This window comes from Pelobates fuscus, chromosome 2 (assembly GCF_036172605.1).
Source record: "Pelobates fuscus isolate aPelFus1 chromosome 2, aPelFus1.pri, whole genome shotgun sequence".
NCBI lineage: Eukaryota > Metazoa > Chordata > Amphibia > Anura > Pelobatidae > Pelobates > Pelobates fuscus.
In genome coordinates this window covers 21,997,383-22,018,867 of record NC_086318.1, presented here as the reverse complement: position 1 = coordinate 22,018,867, position 21,485 = coordinate 21,997,383, and the positions used below count along the sequence as shown (strand labels likewise).

The following is a 21,485-nucleotide window of genomic DNA, read 5'->3' as shown; positions in this document are numbered from 1 at the left end:
ATCGTCCCCTCAGCCTATTCCGCTGCAGCCCTCCTTCCAGGCAGGTATCGTCCCCTCAGCCTATTCCTCTGCAGCTCTCCTTCCAGGCAGGTATCGTCCCCTCAGCCTATTCCGCTGCAGCCCTCCTTCCAGGCAGGTATCGTCCCCTCTGCCTATTCCGTTGCAGCTCTCCTTCCAGGCAGGTATCGTCCCCTCTGCCTATTCCGCTGCAGCTCTCCTTCCAGGCAGGCATCGTCCCCTCAGCCTATTCCGCTGCAGCCCTCCTTCCAGGCAGGTATCGTCCCCTCTGCCTATTCCTCTGCAGCTCTCCTTACAGGCAGGTATCGTCCCCTCAGCCTATTCCGTTGCAGCTCTCCTTCCAGGCAGGTATCGTCCCCTCAGCCTATTCCGCTGCAGCCCTCCTTCCAGGCAAGTATCGTCCCCTCAGCCTATTCCGCTGCAGCCCTCCTTCCAGGCAAGTATCGTCCCCTCAGCCTATTCCGCTGCAGCCCTCCTTCCAGGCAGGTATCGTCCCCTCTGCCTATTCCGCTGCAGCTCTCCTTCCAGGCAGGTATCGTCCCCTCAGCCTATTCCTCTGCAACTCTCCTTCCAGGCAGGTATCGTCCCCTCAGCCTATTCCGCTGCAACTCTCCTTCCAGGCAGGTATCGTCCCCTCAGCCTATTCCTCTGCAACTCTCCTTCCAGGCAGGTATCGTCCCCTCAGCCTTTTCCTCTGCAACTCTCCTTCCAGGCAGGTATCGTCCCCTCAGCCTATTCCTCTGCAGCTTTCCTTCCAGGCAGGTATCGTCCCCTCAGCCTATTCCGCTGCAGCCCTCCTTCCAGGCAGGCATCGTCCCCTCAGCCTATTCCGCTGCAGCCCTCCTTCCAGACAGGTATCGTCCCCTCAGCCTATTCCGCTGCAGCTTTCCTTCCAGGCTGGTATCGTCCCCTCTGCCTATTCCGCTGCAGCTCTCCTTCCAGGCAGGTATCGTCCCCTCAGCCTATTCCTCTGCAGCTTTCCTTTCAGGCAGGCATCGTCCCCTCTGCAGCCCTCCTTCCAGGCAGGTATCGTCCTCTCTGCCTATTCCACTGCAGCCCTCCTTCCTGGCAGGTATCGTCCCCTCAGCCTATTCCGCTGCAGCCCTCCTTCCAGGCAGGCATCGTCCCCTCAGCCTATTCCGCTGCAGCCCTCCTTCCAGGCAGGTATCGTCCCCTCTGCCTATTCCGTTGCAGCTCTCCTTCCAGGCAGGTATCGTCCCCTCTGCCTATTCCGCTGCAGCTCTCCTTCCAGGCAGGTATCGTCCCCTCAGCCTATTCCGCTGCAGCTCTCCTTCCAGACAGGTATCGTCCCCTCTGCCTATTCCTCTGCAGCTCTCATTCCAGGCAGGTATCGTCCCCTCAGCCTATTCTGCTGCAGCTCTCCTTCCAGTCAGGGATCGTCCCTTCTGCCCATTACTCTGCAGCTCTCCTTCCAGGCAGGTATCGTCCCCTCAGCCTATTCCGCTGCAGCTCTCCTTCCAGGCAGGTATCGTCCCCTCAGCCTATTCCGCTGCAGCTCTCCTTCCAGACAGGTATCGTCCCCACAGCCTATTCCGCTGCAGCTTTCCTTCCAGGCTGGTATCGTCCCCTCAGCCTATTCCTCTGCAGCTTTCCTTTCAGGCAGGCATCGTCCCCTCTGCAGCCCTCCTTCCAGGCAGGTATCGTCCTCTCTGCCTATTCCACTGCAGCCCTCCTTCCAGGCAGGCATCGTCCTCTCTGCCTATTCCGCTGCAGCTCTCCTTCCAGGCAGGTATCGTCCCCTCAGCCTATTCCGCTGCAGCTCTCCTTCCAGACAGGTATCGTCCCCTCTGCCTATTCCTCTGCAGCTCTCATTCCAGGCAGGTATCGTCCCCTCAGCCTATTCTGCTGCAGCTCTCCTTCCAGTCAGGGATCGTCCCTTCTGCCCATTACTCTGCAGCTCTCCTTCCAGGTAGGTATCGTCCCCTCAGCCTATTCCGCTGCAGCTCTCCTTCCAGGCAGGTATCGTCCCCTCAGCCTATTCCGCTGCAGCTCTCCTTCCAGACAGGTATCGTCCCCTCAGCCTATTCCGCTGCAGCTTTCCTTCCAGGCTGGTATCGTCCCCTCTGCCTATTCCGCTGCAGCTCTCCTTCCAGGCAGGTATCGTCCCCTCATCCTATTCCTCTGCAGCTTTCCTTTCAGGCAGGCATCGTCCCCTCTGCAGCTCTCCTTCCAGGCAGGTATCGTCCCCTCTGCCTATTCCGCTGCAGCTCTCCTTCCAGACGGGTATCGTCCCCTCTGCCTATTCCTCTGCAGCTCTCATTCCAGGCAGGTATCGTCCCCTCAGCCTATTCTGCTGCAGCTCTCCTTCCAGTCAGGGATCGTCCCTTCTGCCCATTACTCTGCAGCTCTCCTTCCAGGCAGGTATCATCCCCTCAGCCTATTCCGCTGCAGCTCTCCTTCCAGGCAGGTATCGTCCCCTCAGCCTATTCCGCTGCAGCTCTCCTTCCAGACAGGTATCGTCCCCTCAGCCTATTCCGCTGCAGCTTTCCTTCCAGGCTGGTATCGTCCCCTCTGCCTATTCCGCTGCAGCTCTCCTTCCAGGCAGGTATCGTCCCCTCAGCCTATTCCGCTGCAGCTCTCCTTCCAGACAGGTATCGTCCCCTCAGCCTATTCCGCTGCAGCTTTCCTTCCAGGCTGGTATCGTCCCCTCAGCCTATTCCTCTGCAGCTTTCCTTTCAGGCAGGCATCGTCCCCTCTGCAGCTCTCCTTCCTGGCAGGTATCGTCCCCTCAGCCTATTCCGCTGCAGCCCTCCTTCCAGGCAGGCATCGTCCCCTCAGCCTATTCCGCTGCAGCCCTCCTTCCAGGCAGGCATCGTCCCCTCAGCCTATTCCGCTGCAGCTCTCCTTCCAGGCAGGTATCGTCCCCTCTGCCTATTCCATTGCAGCTCTCCTTCCAGGCAGGTATCGTCCCCTCTGCCTATTCCGCTGCAGCTCTCCTTCCAGGCAGGTATCGTCCCCTCTGCCTATTCCGCTGCAGCTCTCCTTCCAGGCAGGTATCGTCCCCTCAGCCTATTCCGCTGCAGCTCTCCTTCCAGGCAGGTATCGTCCCCTCAGCCTATTCCTCTGCAGCTTTCCTTCCAGGCAGGTATCGTCCCCTCTGCCTATTCCGCTGCAGCTCTCCTTCCAGGCAGGTATCGTCCCCTCTGCCTATTCCTCTGCAGCTCTCATTCCAGGCAGGTATCGTCCCCTCAGCCTATTCTGCTGCAGCTCTCCTTCCAGTCAGGGATCGTCCCTTCTGCCCATTACTCTGCAGCTCTCCTTCCAGGCAGGCATCGTCCCCTCAGCCTATTCCGCTGCAGCCCTCCTTCCAGGCAGGTATCGTCCCCTCTGCCTATTCCTCTGCAGCTCTCCTTCCAGGCAGGTATCGTCCCCTCAGCCTATTCCGCTGCAGCCCTCCTTCCAGGCAGGTATCGTCCCCTCTGCCTATTCCGTTGCAGCTCTCCTTCCAGGCAGGTATCGTCCCCTCTGCCTATTCCGCTGCAGCTCTCCTTCCAGGCAGGTATCGTCCCCTCAGCCTATTCCGCTGCAGCTCTCCTTCCAGGCAGGTATCGTCCCCTCTGCCTATTCCGCTGCAGCTCTCCTTCCAGGCAGGTATCGTCCCCTCAGCCTATTCTGCTGCAGCTCTCCTTCCAGTCAGGGATCGTCCCTTCTGCCCATTACTCTGCAGCTCTCCTTCCAGGCAGGTATCGTCCCCTCAGCCTATTCCGCTGCAGCTTTCCTTCCAGACAGGTATCGTCCCCTCTGCCTATTCCTCTGCAGCTCTCATTCCAGGCAGGTATCGTCCCCTCAGCCTATTCTGCTGCAGCTCTCCTTCCAGTCAGGGATCGTCCCTTCTGCCCATTACTCTGCAGCTCTCCTTCCAGGCAGGTATCGTCCCCTCAGCCTTTTCCGTTGCAGCCCTCCTTCCAGGCAGGGATCGTCCCTTCTGCCTATTCCTCTGCAGCTTTTCCTTGTAGGCAGGTATCTTCCCCTCAGCCATTCCTCTGCAGCTCTCCTTCCAGGCAGGTGTCATCCCCTCTGCCTATTCCTCTGCAGCCCTTCTTCCAGGCAGGGATCGTCCCCTCAGCCTATTCCGCTGCAGCTTTTCCTTGTAGGCAGGTATCGTCCCCTCAGCCTATTCCTCTGCAGCTCTCCTTCCAGGTAGGGATCGTCCCCTCAGCCTATTCCGCTGCAGCTTTTCCTTGTAGGCAGGTATCGTCCCCTCAGCCTATTCCGCTGCAGCTTTTCCGTTGCAGGCAGGTATCTTCCCCTCTTCCTATTCCTCTGTAGCGTTGCTTACAGTGATTATAGTTATTGCCTTTACAGACACTTGCGGCTCTCAGGCCTAGCTCTCTTGCTTTATCCCAGATCTAGAGGGAGGCTGCAACCAGCAAATAGGTCCTAAGACTCTGTCATTGGGATCCCTAGAAATCCACACAGGACACAAGTTCCAAAAGGAACTAACATACAAAATTGTTTTTTTCTTGGGACTAGCTTTTATGTTCATTACGTATAGATTACTGTGAAAATGCAAAAACAAAATACAAACAGTCAAATCACATTAGACAACATACAGGAACTCATAATGACATTTTTATGAGTATTTTCCTCCGAATACAATTAATGGTTGGACATTCCATGTTGAGTTTTATGGGGAATGTTCTGACTCCCAGTCTATTGATCATTTATTCTCAGTTTGTGTGTTAGATCCGTTGCTATCGATTATCACCATATCTGTTTTTTCTTCTACAATTTGTGCTTCTTTTTTCTTTTTTTCTCGTTCCTTGATGTTCTTCAGAGACTTGCTTTCATGTGTTTAAAATACATTTCCCTGTAGATACTGTCCAGGGGGTCCTGATTCAGACTTTGAATATTCGACACAGTCGTACACTGGATACGAGGTACAGTATTTTGTACGGCCTGTTGGTGAAAACCGTTTCAAATAATTGTTTTAAAATAATTTCTGGGTAGAAAATGTAAAATTTGAATGAAAATTTCAGATTTCTAAATAAATACAAATGCCAGTGGAAATTCTTGAATTTTTTTTATTTTAATACATTTGTATCTAGAATGGAGTTGACATGTGAAAACAAAGCCTTTGTTTTTAAAGCTGTGCTTCTATAGTACTTAAACAGTAGTTTACCTACTGTAGTGCTGGGTCCTGCCGTTCCAGCTGTAAACCTGAAGAATCTTTCCATCCCCTTAGAGATTCACTGAATACCCACTTGATTGAAGTGTTTCACTTTAAACCATGGCTTTAAAATATAGATTGCTCCATAAATCAGTAACAACAACCTTGTAAAGTACCCTCTGAGAAATATCATGGGCTCAGAGTTATAGGAACACTCTTGTTGCCAATACAACTTAAATTCAATTGATCAGTTTTGTCCTAATTTTTATGCTTTGTTTTCAACTGTTCAAATCTCTTAATTCTTGCTTAAAAATAAAAATGTTTTGCAGATTTCTGCCGTATATCCCAGCCTTTAAGCTGCCTTAGCTACAACTCCCCTCTTCACAAATCGTCTTTTTGATTGGTAAACGGTGTCGATCAACTAACGAGAAATAAGTATGAGTGGAATAGTTTGCTCCACATTCTCAGCCAGTCACTGTCCTCTTATTATTTGTATTTCAGGGTCATTCTAAAGAAAAAGGTGATAAAAATATGAGGACAGGGATTGGCTGTGGAGGTGGTGGGGGAGTGATGTCAGCATTTCAGTTCACGCTGATTTCTCATTGGCTGAGCACAATATGTACGCAAAGTATCTCTAATAAGGAAGTTGCTTTGTAAAAAGAGTTGGATGTGCAAAAAAAACATTATTTTTTTTTTAAGCCAAACTAAAGTCATTTTGAATATGAAGAAAAATAAATAGAGCCTAGACAGGACATACTTGTGTATAATTGACGATACGTAGGTGGGAGCAGCATTGTGTAGAGATTATATATCTCCCAAGAATAAACTTTATATACCCCAATAGTTCTGTAAAAGGGCAAACCGATAATAAATAGGAGGATCAAAATTTCATCCTTGAGATTGCAGACGTGTGAGTTTAATTTGGTACAAATTAATTTACTTTTAAATTGTATGAAATCTCAATCTGTCTATGTGATTGCTAAGTGAATAATGCACATGTGGTATCCAGGCTGCTCATCATGATTCTGCTTTCATTTTAGCCGACATCAATGAGAGCGATCCGTGCCCGCTATGACCCTTACTTACAGACCAGGCATCGAGTCGAACAGGTAAAACATATTCTGTGTAGTCTGAATGTCAAAATGTTCCTCTATGTTGAACAGAATGTAAGAATGGTCTTTAATTTGGATCCCATCTCAGGTCGACTGGAAAGACCGACTAATGCAGGGTCTGCTAGTGCAGAAACTCTTGTAGTCACTAGTAGTTTCTGAATTATTCCAAAGATACCTGTCTAGCTGAATAAGCAACATTGGGTATTGACAGGGAAATAAATTAAATTGCAATCTCATTAATGCCTTATTTACTAAGGGCCCTGATGGTATCTTTCTCTACACAAAAGGCCGGGGCATAACAATTAATATTTTGTTGGTTTCACGACTACTCATGGGTCTGTCGTCTTCTTCCTTCTCAATTTACACAGAACTAGGAATATTGCACAGGGAGGGAATTCTTTTCCTTGTTTGACATATGTAAACTATGGCTATTCTGTAAAACCTCTATTAAATGTGCTGCCTGCCAGTGACTTCAAGTGATATGTAAATGGAAAATGTTACTGGTTGTGTGCAGATTAGTCAAGAATTAATTGTAATCTGACATAATTACACAAAGATGAGCTGACATTTCTCCCTTGGGGATTTTGCAAAAGGAAAATGTCAGATATAGCATGTGTAACGGGAACAGGGTGTGACTAGATAGTTCGGGCACCAGGGATCTCAACCGTATTCCAGGCAGGAATCAATCCCTCTGCTGACTTTGTCTACCCTGGCAGGAATTGATCCCTCTGCCTGCTGCTAGCACTGTCTCTATAACAAAGGTTTTTAGGCTCTTTTGCACAGAGGTCTTACAACCTTATAGCTTCGACAATGTTCCAAAAGGACCTGGACAATTTCTTTATTTTCAAACTAGGACCAACCTTCAACAGTGCTTAATTTAACTAATTGCAAGGTATTCAAAATGTTACATAAAACAAACGCATTAAGAAAACATAATGGCACAATAAAATCCATAACTGTCACATAAGGGAAACTCCAAGAGCATTTAAAACAGATGCAAATATATGCAAATTATAGTTAATGTACATAACCACTCCCTAAGCAACAGACCAGGGTCTTTATTATAGCGTCATAAGGAGATTATAATGTGACCATTTTCCTATTCCAGGAGTTTGGGCAGTTCTTACAGTAGATGTTGGTAGTCCTGTCCTGCACTAATCGCCATGCCTTAAAGTTACTGATTGCTGAAAACCACTAAAACTCCACTGCTTAGAATAAACAAAGCAGCGCCCACCACCAAGGACTTGCATAGCACGTGCATGTTTGCAGTAATTGGATACCTTGCACAGAATAAGTAGAACATTATTAGCATAATATGATTAATTGATAGTGTTAAAGAGGACAGAGCTGCTCACATATGTTGAAAGCATGCACACGCTGATCCCCTGGTTTAAGCCCACCCCTGAGAGACCATTGTTATCATAAATGGCTTCTTTTAAAAGTGCTGAGGACAGTTGAGGGGTCCATGGTAATGGGTAAGTGCAAATTTTGAACTCTGGGAGTAGTATCTACATAAGTAGTAATCCGACATGCTGTCCTTGGTGATTGCTGATTAAGTAGGTCCTTCATGATTGCTTGCTTCTCAAACCTTGCCGCCTTGTATTTTGGAACTGAAACCACGGTTACAGGAATGCATGACACCCTTCTGGACACCACCCACCTGGAGGACCTGGATATGGGAGCAGGCTCTCACATGGGGTGTGCTAGTACACAGCATAGTGTGTTTAGGAAATAGAGGTGTTGACTAGAAGTCAGAAGAATCTGGGATATTAGGTCTGAGAGGGATGAAGCACAGTTCAGAAGCCAGAATAATGGGAGAAAAAAGCATAGATGGTAATGAAGCCAGCAGCAGACTCCGGAAAGGTGGGGGAATCGGGTCGTGGGGCCAGTTTAAGTTCATTGGCAGGGTCAGGATCATGTTCATGTTTTTTTCAGATAAACATAATATTCAAGGATATAATGAATGTATGTGAACAGGTTGTTAATCCATGGAAAAATCTGATTGCCTTTATGTAATCATGAAGGCATGTGTTCTCTTTTTGTAGTGTGATTGGCCATTGCTTCAAATAGTTTTTGCCTTCTTTTCTATCGACCGCCTAAAAAGGTGTATTAAAAATGTAACACAATAGACTTGTCACTATGTAACTATAAGCTAATCCACGAAATGTATCTTCATCATCAAAACCTGCTGTTAATCTTGGGGATATAAAAAAAAAAAAAATTGCCCATTTCCAAAGATTCTGTAATTTTCTAAAATGTTCTCTAAGAAGTCTTTGCCTTCTGTTTGAAGTGATGGCACACAACACCTAATCTGCGATTAGATACCATAAAACGACTGTTTCTTTGTTTGACCTACTCCAAGCATTGTTTACCATCATTTCTCATGTGTCTTTCATAATCTAAGTAATTTTAATAAATGTTGCACACATCTTTAGTGATTCCCAAATAAACCTTCTCAGCTTCCGGGATTCAAAAACTTCTTTAGATCACTATAGTATCAAAAATTGCACTGCATATTCAAGGTGGGGTCTTACCAACCGATTTGTAAAAAGGCAAAATTATGTTTTGATCACGGGAATCAATACCCTTATTATACACATTTTATACACAAAAGAACCATAGTGGCTTTTTTACTGGCAGACCGGCCTTGCATACTGTTGCTTAGTTTGTCATCTATAATTATTCCAAAGTCCTTTTTATTTAATGCTATCCCTAACTCTGCCCCATGTAATGTATAAGTGGCGTGTGGATTTCTTATTCCAAATATTGAGTCGTATCTGCCACTAGCCGGCCCAGTCCCTCAATTTATCCTAATCCTTCTCTAGTGAAGAACATGATTTTTTTGTCTAAACCAACTGATTTCATTTTTACCAGTAATCTTTTTGTGTGGAACTCTATTGGTTGGCTGCTTCTATTAATTGAGACATAAAATTATCGTTTTGCTGCTTCAAAAATTCTGTTTCCCTTAACTGTACAATTAGTCCCTCTGGCCCAATCAAGTTTTTCCTCCCAGCAGGTATCAGTAATGCCAATTATGTCATATTGCTCCTTGTGTGCCAATATCTCAAACTCCCCCATTATTCTACACAAGCTTCTTGCATTAACAGCAGAAATGTAAAGTTACCATTTGTTTATTGAACTTTATTCAAACAAATGAATACCTTCTTGCTCTGCCTGATAATCTTACCAATTCCCCAATCCCCACCCTCCTGCGTTTTCTACCTAATTCCATGAACTCACTCTTTAAGGTCCTCCATCTTCCTCTGTATTTGTCACTGGTACCAATATCGACCATGACACCACAACAAGAGGACATAGTCTTAAATTAGAGGGGCAAAGGTTTAAAAATAATATCACGAAGTATTACTTTACAGAGAGGGTAGTGGATGCATTGAATAGCCTTTCAGCTGAAGTGGTAGAGGTTAATACAGTGAGGGAGTTTAACCCCTTAAGGACACATGACGTGTGTGACACGTCATGATTCCCTTTTATTCCAGAAGTTTGGTCCTTAAGGGGTTAAGCATGCGTGGGATAGGCATAAGGCTATCCTAACTATAAGATACGGCCAGGGTCTAATGAAAGTATTTAGAAAATTGGGCAGACTAGATGGGCTGAAAGGTTCTTATCTGCCGTCACATTCTATGTTTCTATGACCGCTGTAAAGTTCCGGCTGTAAAGTTGGACTAGTGAAATTAACAGCTATTTCCTCCCCTCGTCCCATGAACATCCCTGAAATGGAATAAACTCAACTGGGCAATGTTAGCAATTACTTGCTTTAAAAGGACACTATAGTCACCAGAACAACTACAGCTTATTGAATTTGAGTAGAATCATTACCTTCAGGCTTTTTGCTGTAAACACTGTCTTTCCAGAGAAAATGCAGTGTTTACATTACAGCCTAGTGATAACTTCACTGGCCACTCCTCAGATGGCTGTTAGAGATCCTTCCTGGGTCATGGCTGCCTAAAATGCATCCAAACATTCAGTATCGCCTCCCTCTGCATGCAGACACCCACAGAGGAACCCCCAGATCTCTTATTTCCCCTGCTAGGTACTTGGGAGCCCCAGATCTACTGCTTACCCGCTAGAAAACAGGAACCCCAAATCTCCTACATCCCCTGCTAGAGACAAAGAACCCCCAGATCTCCTACTTCCCCTGCTAGAAAACAGGAACCCCAGATCTCCTACATCCCCTGCTAGGTACGAGGAAGCCCCAGATCTACTCTAAACCCTACTAAACACCCAGATCTCCTGCACCAAGACCTAAGCACACACCCGAGTCTCATATTTTTCAGTTTGTGTCAGAATTTTCTCATGGTTTATATTTCGACAATTTACGATGACCTCTAAATATTTTGCATGTGTTTGTGTCCTTATGTTTAAAATCAGAATGTATTTCTTTAATAACTTTTAATTACCTGCATTACATCACTGAATCTGATACTAGCCCCTGTTTTTGTAATGGTAATGTTAAGTCTGTATTCACCCCTATTCTCTTATTTCAGCTAAAGCAGCTTGGCCACAGCGTGGACAAAGTGGAGTTCATTGTTATGGGGGGGACCTTTATGGCTCTTTCAGAGGACTACAGAGACTACTTTATCCGGAACCTGCATGATGCATTGTCTGGGCATACGTCCAACAACGTCTCCGAAGCCGTGCGGTAAGTGATCCACGAATTTGACACCCAGCATGTTACAACCATTTGTGGCCTCTGTTATTGCAAGTCAATGCTCGTGGTGGTGGTGCATGGCACCTCAAGAAACATAGTTTTTGGCATCAATAGACATGTTTATGACTGGTCCTCACATCCCATTAAACCTTTTAAATGTTCGTGAAGGTCTATGTTGTCATAACAATCTGGTTAAGTATTCTAATAAGAATGGAATATTTACTCAAATAACAGCTGCAGGGCTTTGTATAGCTAACTATGTTGCAGAAACCGTATAGTCCCGTGATAGGCAACCTTCAGCACTCCAGATGTTTTGGGCTATATCTCCCATGATGCTTTGCCAGCATTATATCTGTCAGAGCATAATGGGAGATGTAGCCCTCAACATCTGGAGTGCTGAAGGTTGCCTACCACTGGTATAGTCCATACTGGCGTTGGATCTAGAGGGACCATGTTGTAATTATGGCAGTAAGTACGGTACTTAAATGGTTAAATGCAGTATAATTTCAATTTCTCAATACTGAAAGACATGTGCAAAGGCTTTCTTTGTGTTATCTTAACTTTTCGGTTTAGTAAATTAAAACAAAATCAAGTGAATTTTAGAGGACAAATTTTCATCTGCAACTTGATGCCTATAGTCTCATTCCTGGAACATGACTCTGTGCCCCTTAATGGGGAAATAATACCAGGCTCCTGGGGGCTCATGGAACTTATCAACATAGTCACATTAAACTCCCTACGTATCAGGGTACTTATCATTTGATACAATTTGTTTCTTCGCTTTCATTTTGTATCGGGCATAAACACTACATCACTTTCACCCACCATATGTCAGACAATGCAGTATTGTGTCATCTGATTTGTAAATCTTAAAGATAACTGAATCTGTTGGCACTATATAAATGGAAATAATAATAATAACTTAAGGATGTTCCGTCATGCTGGTCCTACCCTTAAGGACGCATGGCGGAAAATTTCCGTCATGCAGTATTTTTCCAGCAGGGTCTATTACCTTGCTGGTAACTATGAGCCCCAGGTATTATTTGATTCCTGGGGCTCCCCTCTCTCATCTGGGGCCAGGATTACTGGCCCCAGACTGACCGATGCTCTGTTTGAAGAGCTCAAAGTGAGCGCTGCAAACAAGCATTTAAATGGAGATTTAAATCCCCACTATTACAATTTGGTGTGATCAGGGTTAAAGCCCTGCTTAAACAAGGGAGTTCCAGGTATCAATGGAAACCTGGGGCTCCCCTCCATCAGCTGGGGACATTTTAGTGACCCCAGCCTTTTTGATGAGCTACATGCAGTGCTGGAAGTCAGCGCGGCATGTATCTGCTTAAATAGGTATTTAAATGCCTATATCTAGATTGTGGTGTAAGCAGGGTTAAATCCCTGCTCACACCAGGAAACCCAGGTATCATTAGAAACCTGTGTCTTCCCTCTGTCAGCTGGGGTCGCTTTTAATGTCCCCAGACTGACAGCTGAGCTGCATGCAGAGCTCAAACTGAGATCGGCATGCAGCTGTTTAAATGGGGATTTAAATCCCCGTAGAGCACAATGCAGTGTGAGCAGGGCTAAATCCCTTCTCACACTAGGAAGCCCAGGTACCATTAGAAACCTGGGGGTCCCCTCTGGCAGTTGGGGCCATTTTTAGTGGCCCCAGATTTTTTGATGAGCTGCATGCAGAGCTCAAAGTGATGTCTGCAAGCAGCTCTTTTAATGGGGATTTAAATCCCAATAGACTGCAATGTAATGTGAGGAGGGTTAAATCTCTGCTCAAACCAGGAAACCCTTGCCTCTGTCAGCTGTGGCCATTTTTAGTGGCCCCAGACTTTTTGATGAGCTGCATGCAGTGTTGAAAGTCAGCGCTGCATGTAGCCCTTTAAATCCACAAAGAACACTGCAGCTGAGCGATCAAGCTCAGCTACAGTCATTCTCTCAAGTTATGTGGTGCTTGGGAGACCCCCAGGAACTGAACAGACCCTGGAGGGTCACCCTCTATGCCCCATTCTGATCAGTGCTGGGCATTTTCAGTTGTAATATAGACACATCAAATCCATTTATCAAAATTCTAATTATAAAAACTGTAATGGTCAGGACTCTTTTAAGGCACTGTAGCTTCACAGGATAGTGGAAAAGACATACATTGGGGGGTATTGTTTTATTCAGAAGAGTTTGCCGAGCATATGGGGTTTTGATCACAGTGGCACATACCAGACTTGAAAAATTCCCCCCAAAAATGTAACGTGTATGTAATAAAATGGAAAAAAAATATTTTACCACAAAGGTTGAGATAAACTGGTGAAAAAATGGCATCACGTTAAGGCACAATATACACTATATGAGATACACTGTAGTGTCTACTTTCACCAATGGTAGGTCCTTAAGGGATACATTCAACAGTTAAACTGCTACAATGCCCCAAAATGAGACTTGCCCCCATCAAATTCATCTATCAAAATTATCACTGTGAAAACTGAAATGATCAGGTCTCTTTTATGACACTGTAACTTCACAGGATAGTGGCAAAGGCATTGATTGGGGGTATCGTTTAACTCGGTTGATATGGCTGAAAACAATATGGGGTTTTCTACAGCAGTAATATATATCAGCTTTATGAAATACACATTAAAAATCCTTGTTTTATGTGTGTATGTTAGAAATCTGAAAATGTTTTACTACACTGTTTAGAAGAGATTGGCGGCTAAATGGCTACGTAAAAAGTGTAAGAATACCCTTTGGTAAATAGCCTGTGATGTGTGCTTTATATAAATATATACTTTTGTGCGGCAATTTTGCTTTCTGTAAAGGCTATTAAGCTTAAAAGACAAACATACCAAATTCTGAAATAGCTCCACATTAAAATGTTATTTTACTCCTTGTATTTTGTGACTTGCAACTTTCAAAATAAGCTGAAATCCTAGAAATATTATGTACTCTGAAAATCAGAACAAACAATTGGATATTCTTTTAATTACTTTCCTTAAGCTGCACTTAATATACACACGTTATTATTTCCTAAACTGTGGAAAAAAGATATATTTTTTTTTGTGTGCATTTTTTAATTTTTTTTTATAATAAATAAGAATCTATATATGTATACGTCACATCAGATTAAAGCCCTTTTTGTCCTTTAAAAAAAACGAGTTATAACGTGTTGGTGCAATAAATAAGAAAAATGCAAACGGAGAAACGGAGGTTGAACACAAACAGCAAAAAATGCTTGTGTCCTTAAGGGTAAGTCCAGTTTTTGAAGCTGCGTCCTTAAGAGGTTAAAGTATGTTGGCTATTTCGTTAGCATTGTATACCTTACCATTTTGTATATAAGAAAGAGAGTATAACTGTGTTTGGCTCACATGTTCTTAGTTTATTTGTTGACATAGCATCTGCTTAGTTGCGCTTGTTAAACCTGTTCTTTAATTTTCTTAATTTATATTCAGTTGTTTTTTTCTTGCAGTGTTTTGTTTGCTTTCAAAAATATATTTTTCCTCTGACTTTCTCCTTCATATTATTAAGGATATGTTTTTAATGTGGTCCTATTTATAATATGAGATGGTGTCTGGTTGTAATATCAGTGGGGATCCCAGCTTCCTATATTTTGTGATTGATATCCATTATACTTTCTATATCACCGTTCGCCTTTGCAACTTCCACTGGAAGACTGTTGCAGGTATCCACTACTCTTTCTTTATCACTTTTGACATTTACTGCATTAACTACCAAGCTGTTATATGTGATTTATCAATGAAACGGTGAGCTAAGGTGATATAGCATAAAACAAACCGTTTTGTCCAAAATTAGAGAAAAATAAATTCATCATACTTTGCTAATAATATCTCCTCCCTTCTGTGTTTCCTACTACGTATCCCCATCCTGTACACACAGGTACCCAGCTACTACTTCTTGTTATTTGCAGGTATTGGGATATCTAAGACATAGATTTCTCGGTTTGCACTTTATTTACGTATTGTAATCTATAAGAGAAACTGTAGGCATTTGCATTCAGTCATTGTACTGTTAGAAAAGTGAAGTCCAGAAGAGGGCAGTATACTCTCATTTCTTGTAGCCCAGTTCAAGTTAATGGAGTGGCACGGCACAATGTAACCGTGTACAACATGTATAATAAGAGGAATAAAGTGATGTATATAATTACTGCCCTGAGGATACTGCGGGTCTAGAATATGAAACACTTTGATCGCACAGATGTCAGACGGGTGCCTCGTTCACCGAACCCAGCTTTATATTCTCTGTATGTCATCAGACTGAAGTGTAGTTTTGCCATATTGTGTAAATATTGCAAGACCTTTCTCGTAGCCATACATGTCCATCAGAGGGAGAGAAAAGAGAAATAGAAATCCATTTACCTTTCTGACAAATGTCCCTTGTGTCAATGAGCCCGGGCTCACAGGAGCCAGACAATTTTTATTTTCGGATATTTTATTATATTAATATTATCAATTCTAACATTGGTTCTTTTTACCAGAGATAACAGATATACGTGTGTGTGTGTGTGTATGTATGTATGTATGTGTATGTATGTGTATGTATATAAAACCTCTTCCCTGTTGTCTCGGCTCTCTCCCATCATATCCTTTATCAGTATAATAATTGAACCCCACCCCCCCACCTCCTTTTCAAAGAATCAATACTGTATTAAAATATGAATTCTTACTGTGTTAATCCCAACATTGTAAACTCCTACCTTGGTGTCTCACCAAATATATAGAGATATAATAACACAAAGCTAGGACTTCTGTCTTATAGTAAAACCGAAAAGGTGAGAAAATGCCCGTCCGCTGCTAGTGGTGACTGTTGGGGCCGTGGACGGGGGAGAAACTTCTTGCGCACCTCACAAGTAGCTCTATGGAGAACCTTGCAGTCTCATAGATCTCTTGTGTTCTACTCTTGCACATGCAATGATGTGGGCTCCTGGACAATGGATGTAGTTGATGTAAGAAAGATGGTGGGACTCTTGATAGTGCTTCAGACAAGAAAATCCTCCATAAGCTTCTCTGTCCGACCGCCACGCAAATGCACATGTTGATGAAATAGGCAAAGACACTGCTGTAACATCCATTCAAAGCTGCTTTAACCTCCTTTCATTGTGTCTCGTTCTTCCTATTTCACAATTCTCTCCACATTGCCTTACTATGCATCCATGCATCATTTACCATGTTTTTTTAACCCTCTCACTATTTCCCATCACACTCTCTCAAGTCACCAATTGTCACATATCTCCACCCCTAGTGTTCTACTCTTCTGTCTTAAACCACCCATTGTCACATATCCCCACCCCTAGTGTCCTAATCATCTCTGTCCCAAACCACCTATTGTTACATATCCCCACCCCTAGTGTTCTGCTCGTCTCTGTCCCAAACCAACCATTATCTCATATCCCCACCCCTAGTGTCCTACTCATCTCTGTCCCAAACCACCCATTATCTCATATCCCCACCCCTAGTGTCCTACTCATCTCTCTCCCAAACCACCCATTATCTCATATTCCCACCCCTAGTGTCCTACTCATCTCTGTCCCAAACCACCCATTGTCACATATCCCCACCCCTAGTGTCCTGCTCGTCTCTGTCCCAAACCACCCATTGTCACATATCCCCACCCCTAGTGTCCTACTCATCTCTGTCCCAAACCACCCATTGTCACATATCCCCACCCCTAGTGTCCTACTCATCTCTGTCCCAAACCACCCATTGTCACATATCCCTACCCCTAGTGTCCTGCTCGTCTCTGTCCCAAACCACCCATTGTCACATATCCCCACCCCTAGTGTCCTACTAATCTCTGTCCCAAACCACCCATTGTCACATATCCCCACCCCTTAGTGTCCTACTCATCTCTGTCCCAAACCACCCATTGTCGCATATCCCCACCCCTAGTGTCCTACTCATCTCTGTCCCAAACCACCCATTATCTCATATCCCCACCCCTAGTGTCCTACTCATCTCTGTCCCAAACCACCCATTGTCACATATCCCCACCCCTAGTGTCCTGCTCGTCTCTGACTCCAACCACCCATTGTCTCAAAATCCCTGTTTCAAAATGTTTAACTTCTCACAATTGTCCCCATTCTTCAAAGTTCTTGTTTTATATGATTTAATTTCACTATTCACTCTAAACCTCTTAGTTTCCCCTGTGAATCAATACGTATAAGGTGAAGTAAATGTTTAATCATTTTTATCCTTGAAGCATGCATATATTTTTCGGTAGCAAAAACCAAATAAAAAGAAAATAAGAAATAAGAAAATGGTGCACTGAAATATATACTTACTAAGGGTTATATTTGATCTCTTGCTTTGATTTAAACAACCCATTATAAGAACTCCCCGTTACTTGGCACCTTGATGGTCGATGCCATCCCGGGTTGTTAAAGCTTTGCACTACACCACGGCATACACAGTCAAAACCCATTGTTTCAGAAATGCTTATGGCCTCCCAGGGTAATCTCTTTTTTAAATATCTTTCTTTTGCTCTCTCCTAAAGGGCCACTCTCACCTCACCTGATCTGCTACTTTCCCACCATGTATGTTTGCTGTCTCCCTTGATGCCCTTCCTATTGTGTTCTATACCCCACCCCCTCTAGACCGTACGCTTGTCTATTACATTTGTAATTGTGTAATATCTTGTTAAATTTCCCCTTTTTATAATATTGTAAAGCGCTATATAAATGCCAATATTAATATTAGTAATAATGTGGTCTTTAAACTTCTAAATGGCAGAGACTTTAGCAATGTGACTGCAAGGGCATTATCTGTACACCAAAACTGCTTTCATTAAAGGAACACTATTGCGTTAGAAATACAGTATTACTCTGTCAGTATAACGACCATGAGAGGAGGATTTAATTCTGCAATGCCAATACTGCAGTTTCTAAACACTGGAATGTTGTACATATTAGAGTTACGAGGACAGGGACACTGCACCCAGACCACCCTGTTGAGATGAGAGTCCCTTTAACCTACCGTCTATAATCGCGTATAGGTCGAGAAAGTTTAGTCGTAAACTTCATTTTAAAACGCAGAGTCGACTTATCCACGGGTCACTGCTAGTTTCGATAGAATTTTGTACATTGAATGCGGGGCAATGTCAACTCCCGAACACTGTTCTGTTGGTCGGGAAGTCGAACGGGCAGGTGTACAGGTTTCAGGGAGGTTTGTGGGCCGTTTCAGAGATCCATGCGGTCGCCGACCATGTACCGCTGCCTCCATTCGGGAGACAAGACGGCTGCCAATTGTTTGAACACGTGCGTTTGTATATACGAATGGCGGACACCCAGGGAATGCTTGTTTGTGGTTAACAGCCTTTGTGGTTGGTGATTACGAGGTGTTAACAATGGGGACCACACAGAGTTTGTTCGTTAACCGAACAGATGGGGAACAATTCCATTCGAATGCAGGGGGATATCAGACGAAACAAGGTACAAATAATGGAACACGTTTCCTCGACTTATCCACGAGTCACAGCATATTTCACAATTGTTGGTGAAAAAACTGCACTCGACTTTCACTCGACTGCACTAGACGAGATCAACTTATAGACAAGTATATATGGTAATTTTGTAATGGTTGTTTACAACAAACATTACCTTTTTTAATCAAAAGTTTCTTATTTTTGACTTTGTGCTAACTGTTGAGTTGCACAAAAATAATTACTGACAATTCCACTTTAATGTTAAGATTTGTGTTCCTTTAGTCTTTGTGTATGTTGATTCTGCTGCCTGTTGTCTCAGTAAATGTCCCTTTCTGAATGCATAGAACGTTGTGAGAGAGGACTTTCTCCTGTAAATATTCAGAATTTCTGAGTTCTGTTCCTAGACTCTTACTTATCACCTCCTCTGTAATCGGTCTACATGCATTTGTTTCTCTGTCCTGTATATTCAAGCTAATCCCAAAAGGCATTGATTACACTATCTGCGAATGGATTAACCAGACCTGGACTTAAGTTGCAGTAAGATGAAAGGTAGGGGACGCTTATCGCCAAGTTCTCCTAATACAGCCTACAAAATCTAGACTGTTCTTATTGTTTTTGCATTAGCATGCCAGTTCTTCTTAACAACAAATTCAGAATGTACCCACAGTAACTATCTATTTTTTTTTTTTAATTCTCTATGATGACCCAAGATCAGTCATCTGCATTGCGTGGCCAAAAGTATATGATCACCTGCAACCTAAACACATCATTCCCACATTAAGAGTCTTATTATGGGGTGTTGCTATAACAGTATCTGCTCTTATGGGAGTGATTTGAATTGAATGTTGGCATATTGCAGGAGGGATGCTCTGCCATCCAGGCTTGGAGGATTAGTTGGGTCAAGCACTGAATTGTCTAGAATGTTGAATAATCTAGACTAGAGTCTAGTGTAAAGTTATCTCTGCATTCACGGCGGACCCCTAACCTTCCAAAAACACCTGCCGATTTTTTTAAATCCTTTTCTCAGTTGGCACTGTGCAGTCTGGCAGGTAATGTTCTCCTGGCATCTTCCAAACTTGAACTAATCTTCCAAACTTGCTAAAATGGTATAATGTAACTTGCTACTTGTTAGAATTCTGCAGCACCCCGATCCATAACTGTAAGTTTTAATCACTCATGTCAACAATTGGCATCGTATGTAGTGATCACGGGTTTGTTTGCTTCTGTTTTGTCATGGAAACGTTATTCCTGCAGCCTGGGAAATTATTGCAACCGATGTCTTTTGTGTGCTATGCAGCTCAGAGGTCTAGTTCTGTGAGCGTGGATGACCTGTTTTTATAAGGCTGAGCGGCTGCTCCTCAGCACGTCAAACTTCACCATAACAGCACTTACAGTTGATTGGGTCAGTTCTAAAAGGGCAGGAATAGGATAAATTAAGCCATTAAATGACATCCCACTTGAAAGCCACCAAGCTGCGCATTATGGGCAAATGTTTTGTTTGTTTTGTCTTTTTCTTTTTAGGTTCTGGTATAAAAAAAATGGGAGTCGCTCAGTAATATTGAAATTGGCTCAAGTAAAAGGGATATAAGAAGGTCATTAATGAGGAAAGTTTCCCTATTTATTATTTCTTCTCAACGCAGACATGGGGCAGAAACAAGCTATTTTTGTTATGTCTTTAGTCTAAATTCTCCTGCTTAGGATGAGGGAAGGGGAGATGTTGTAAGTCAGGCAAAACTCAAGCTGGAAAAAATGCTGAACTTGATACTATAATTAAAATAGGAATGAAAGGGAGATGTATATAATTGTTCTAGGTAAACTGCTTTCATTTGTCGGTTTTTAACCCTCCCTTCCATACATTGCTAATTTGTTCCCCTTTTGGGCATTTGTGGATCTTTCCCAGGCTTAGCTGAATACTCCGTGGCTAATCTTTGTTATTCTAGCTGACATAAATACTATTTTTCAAGGTGTTTGATTTGACCCCACTGCTTTATAGAATTCCACCCCGCATTATGCTTTTTCAAACCTTTACCATGAAGTGCTTATCACATCGGAAAGTGACACCCTGTATGTATGGATGGAACATGTCTATATAAAATCTTTGGGTCCATATCAGGTGGAGTGGGGCACCTTATTTTTCACTATTCCAGATTGCTGTGTCTGCCTGTTCAGTGCATACAGTATGTTCAGTTTCTCTATCGGCGAGGTCAGACATTGACATGTCAATAGGGAATGTGGACAAATAAGTCTGACATCACTGCGTGCATGGGTCCATTTTAAATCCCCTCTTGTAATGTGCCATTTATTTTCTCTCCTACCCCATTGGGTAGGCTCTTGTTAGCGATACACACAGCAGGAGCAGCACTTACAAGGAAAATTACTGCATGAATAATTGTACCGTTTGGCACAAAATACTTAAAAACCCAAAGCTTTTTTTTTCTAATTTATTTTATTTTATATGCATAAATAATGACTGTATTCAGCTGCAAATTGTACCCTTGTTGCTCTTAAAAGCATGGCTAATGATGAAAACACAAATTAAAGTTTGGTTTAACTCTGTTGACAGCTGTCATTGGCCAGGCTAGTATTTTTTTTAAGCTATTGTCGGGTTATTCGGCACTCTGGGAGTTAAAATATTGAACTGGAAAGGCAGATTTGTAAAATTCATGAGACATTGGCCTCGTGGGTCATTGCTGAACAAAACTTGCTTATCTGCGTAATTGATTTATTTTCTGTTCATTAAAAAATTGGATGAACTTGGATAAAGGACAGGCTGGATTACCTCGCAAATGCCAGCTCTACAGATTTGCTAATGTGCATTAACGTCTGTCTCTTAAAGCCATAGTGATTCATCCTAAAGCTTAGCCAAAGTCAATGGCTTAGAAAAAAATGTTTTGTTTTTTTTTTACTTCTAATATTTGATTCTTGATGTGCTTTTTGCAAGCACCTTGGGCAGCTTTCAAGTTACATATTTAAAAAGTGTACATTTAAATTATCAGTTTTTGTGTGGAACCTCTTGCTGATGAAGGTACAATATCTCCTTATCAATGTCCCTTATAGTCAAGTACCGGTAGTTGAAACTTTATTGGGATAAGCAAGTCTGTTACATGCCTGAAGCATAAGTAGAATATAT

General features: G+C 43.4%; 1 protein-coding gene across 1 annotated transcript in view; it reads left to right on the top strand.

Moving 5' to 3' along the window:
* The window catches only part of ELP3 (elongator acetyltransferase complex subunit 3), a 157,583-nt gene that overhangs the window by 41,010 nt on the left and 95,088 nt on the right, over positions 1–21,485 (top strand). The window contains exons 5-7 of the mRNA XM_063442001.1: positions 4,856–4,919; positions 6,190–6,258; positions 10,767–10,921. Coding sequence (XP_063298071.1) covers positions 4,856–4,919; positions 6,190–6,258; positions 10,767–10,921 — 288 coding nt within the window. The remainder of the gene's footprint in view (positions 1–4,855; positions 4,920–6,189; positions 6,259–10,766; positions 10,922–21,485) is intronic.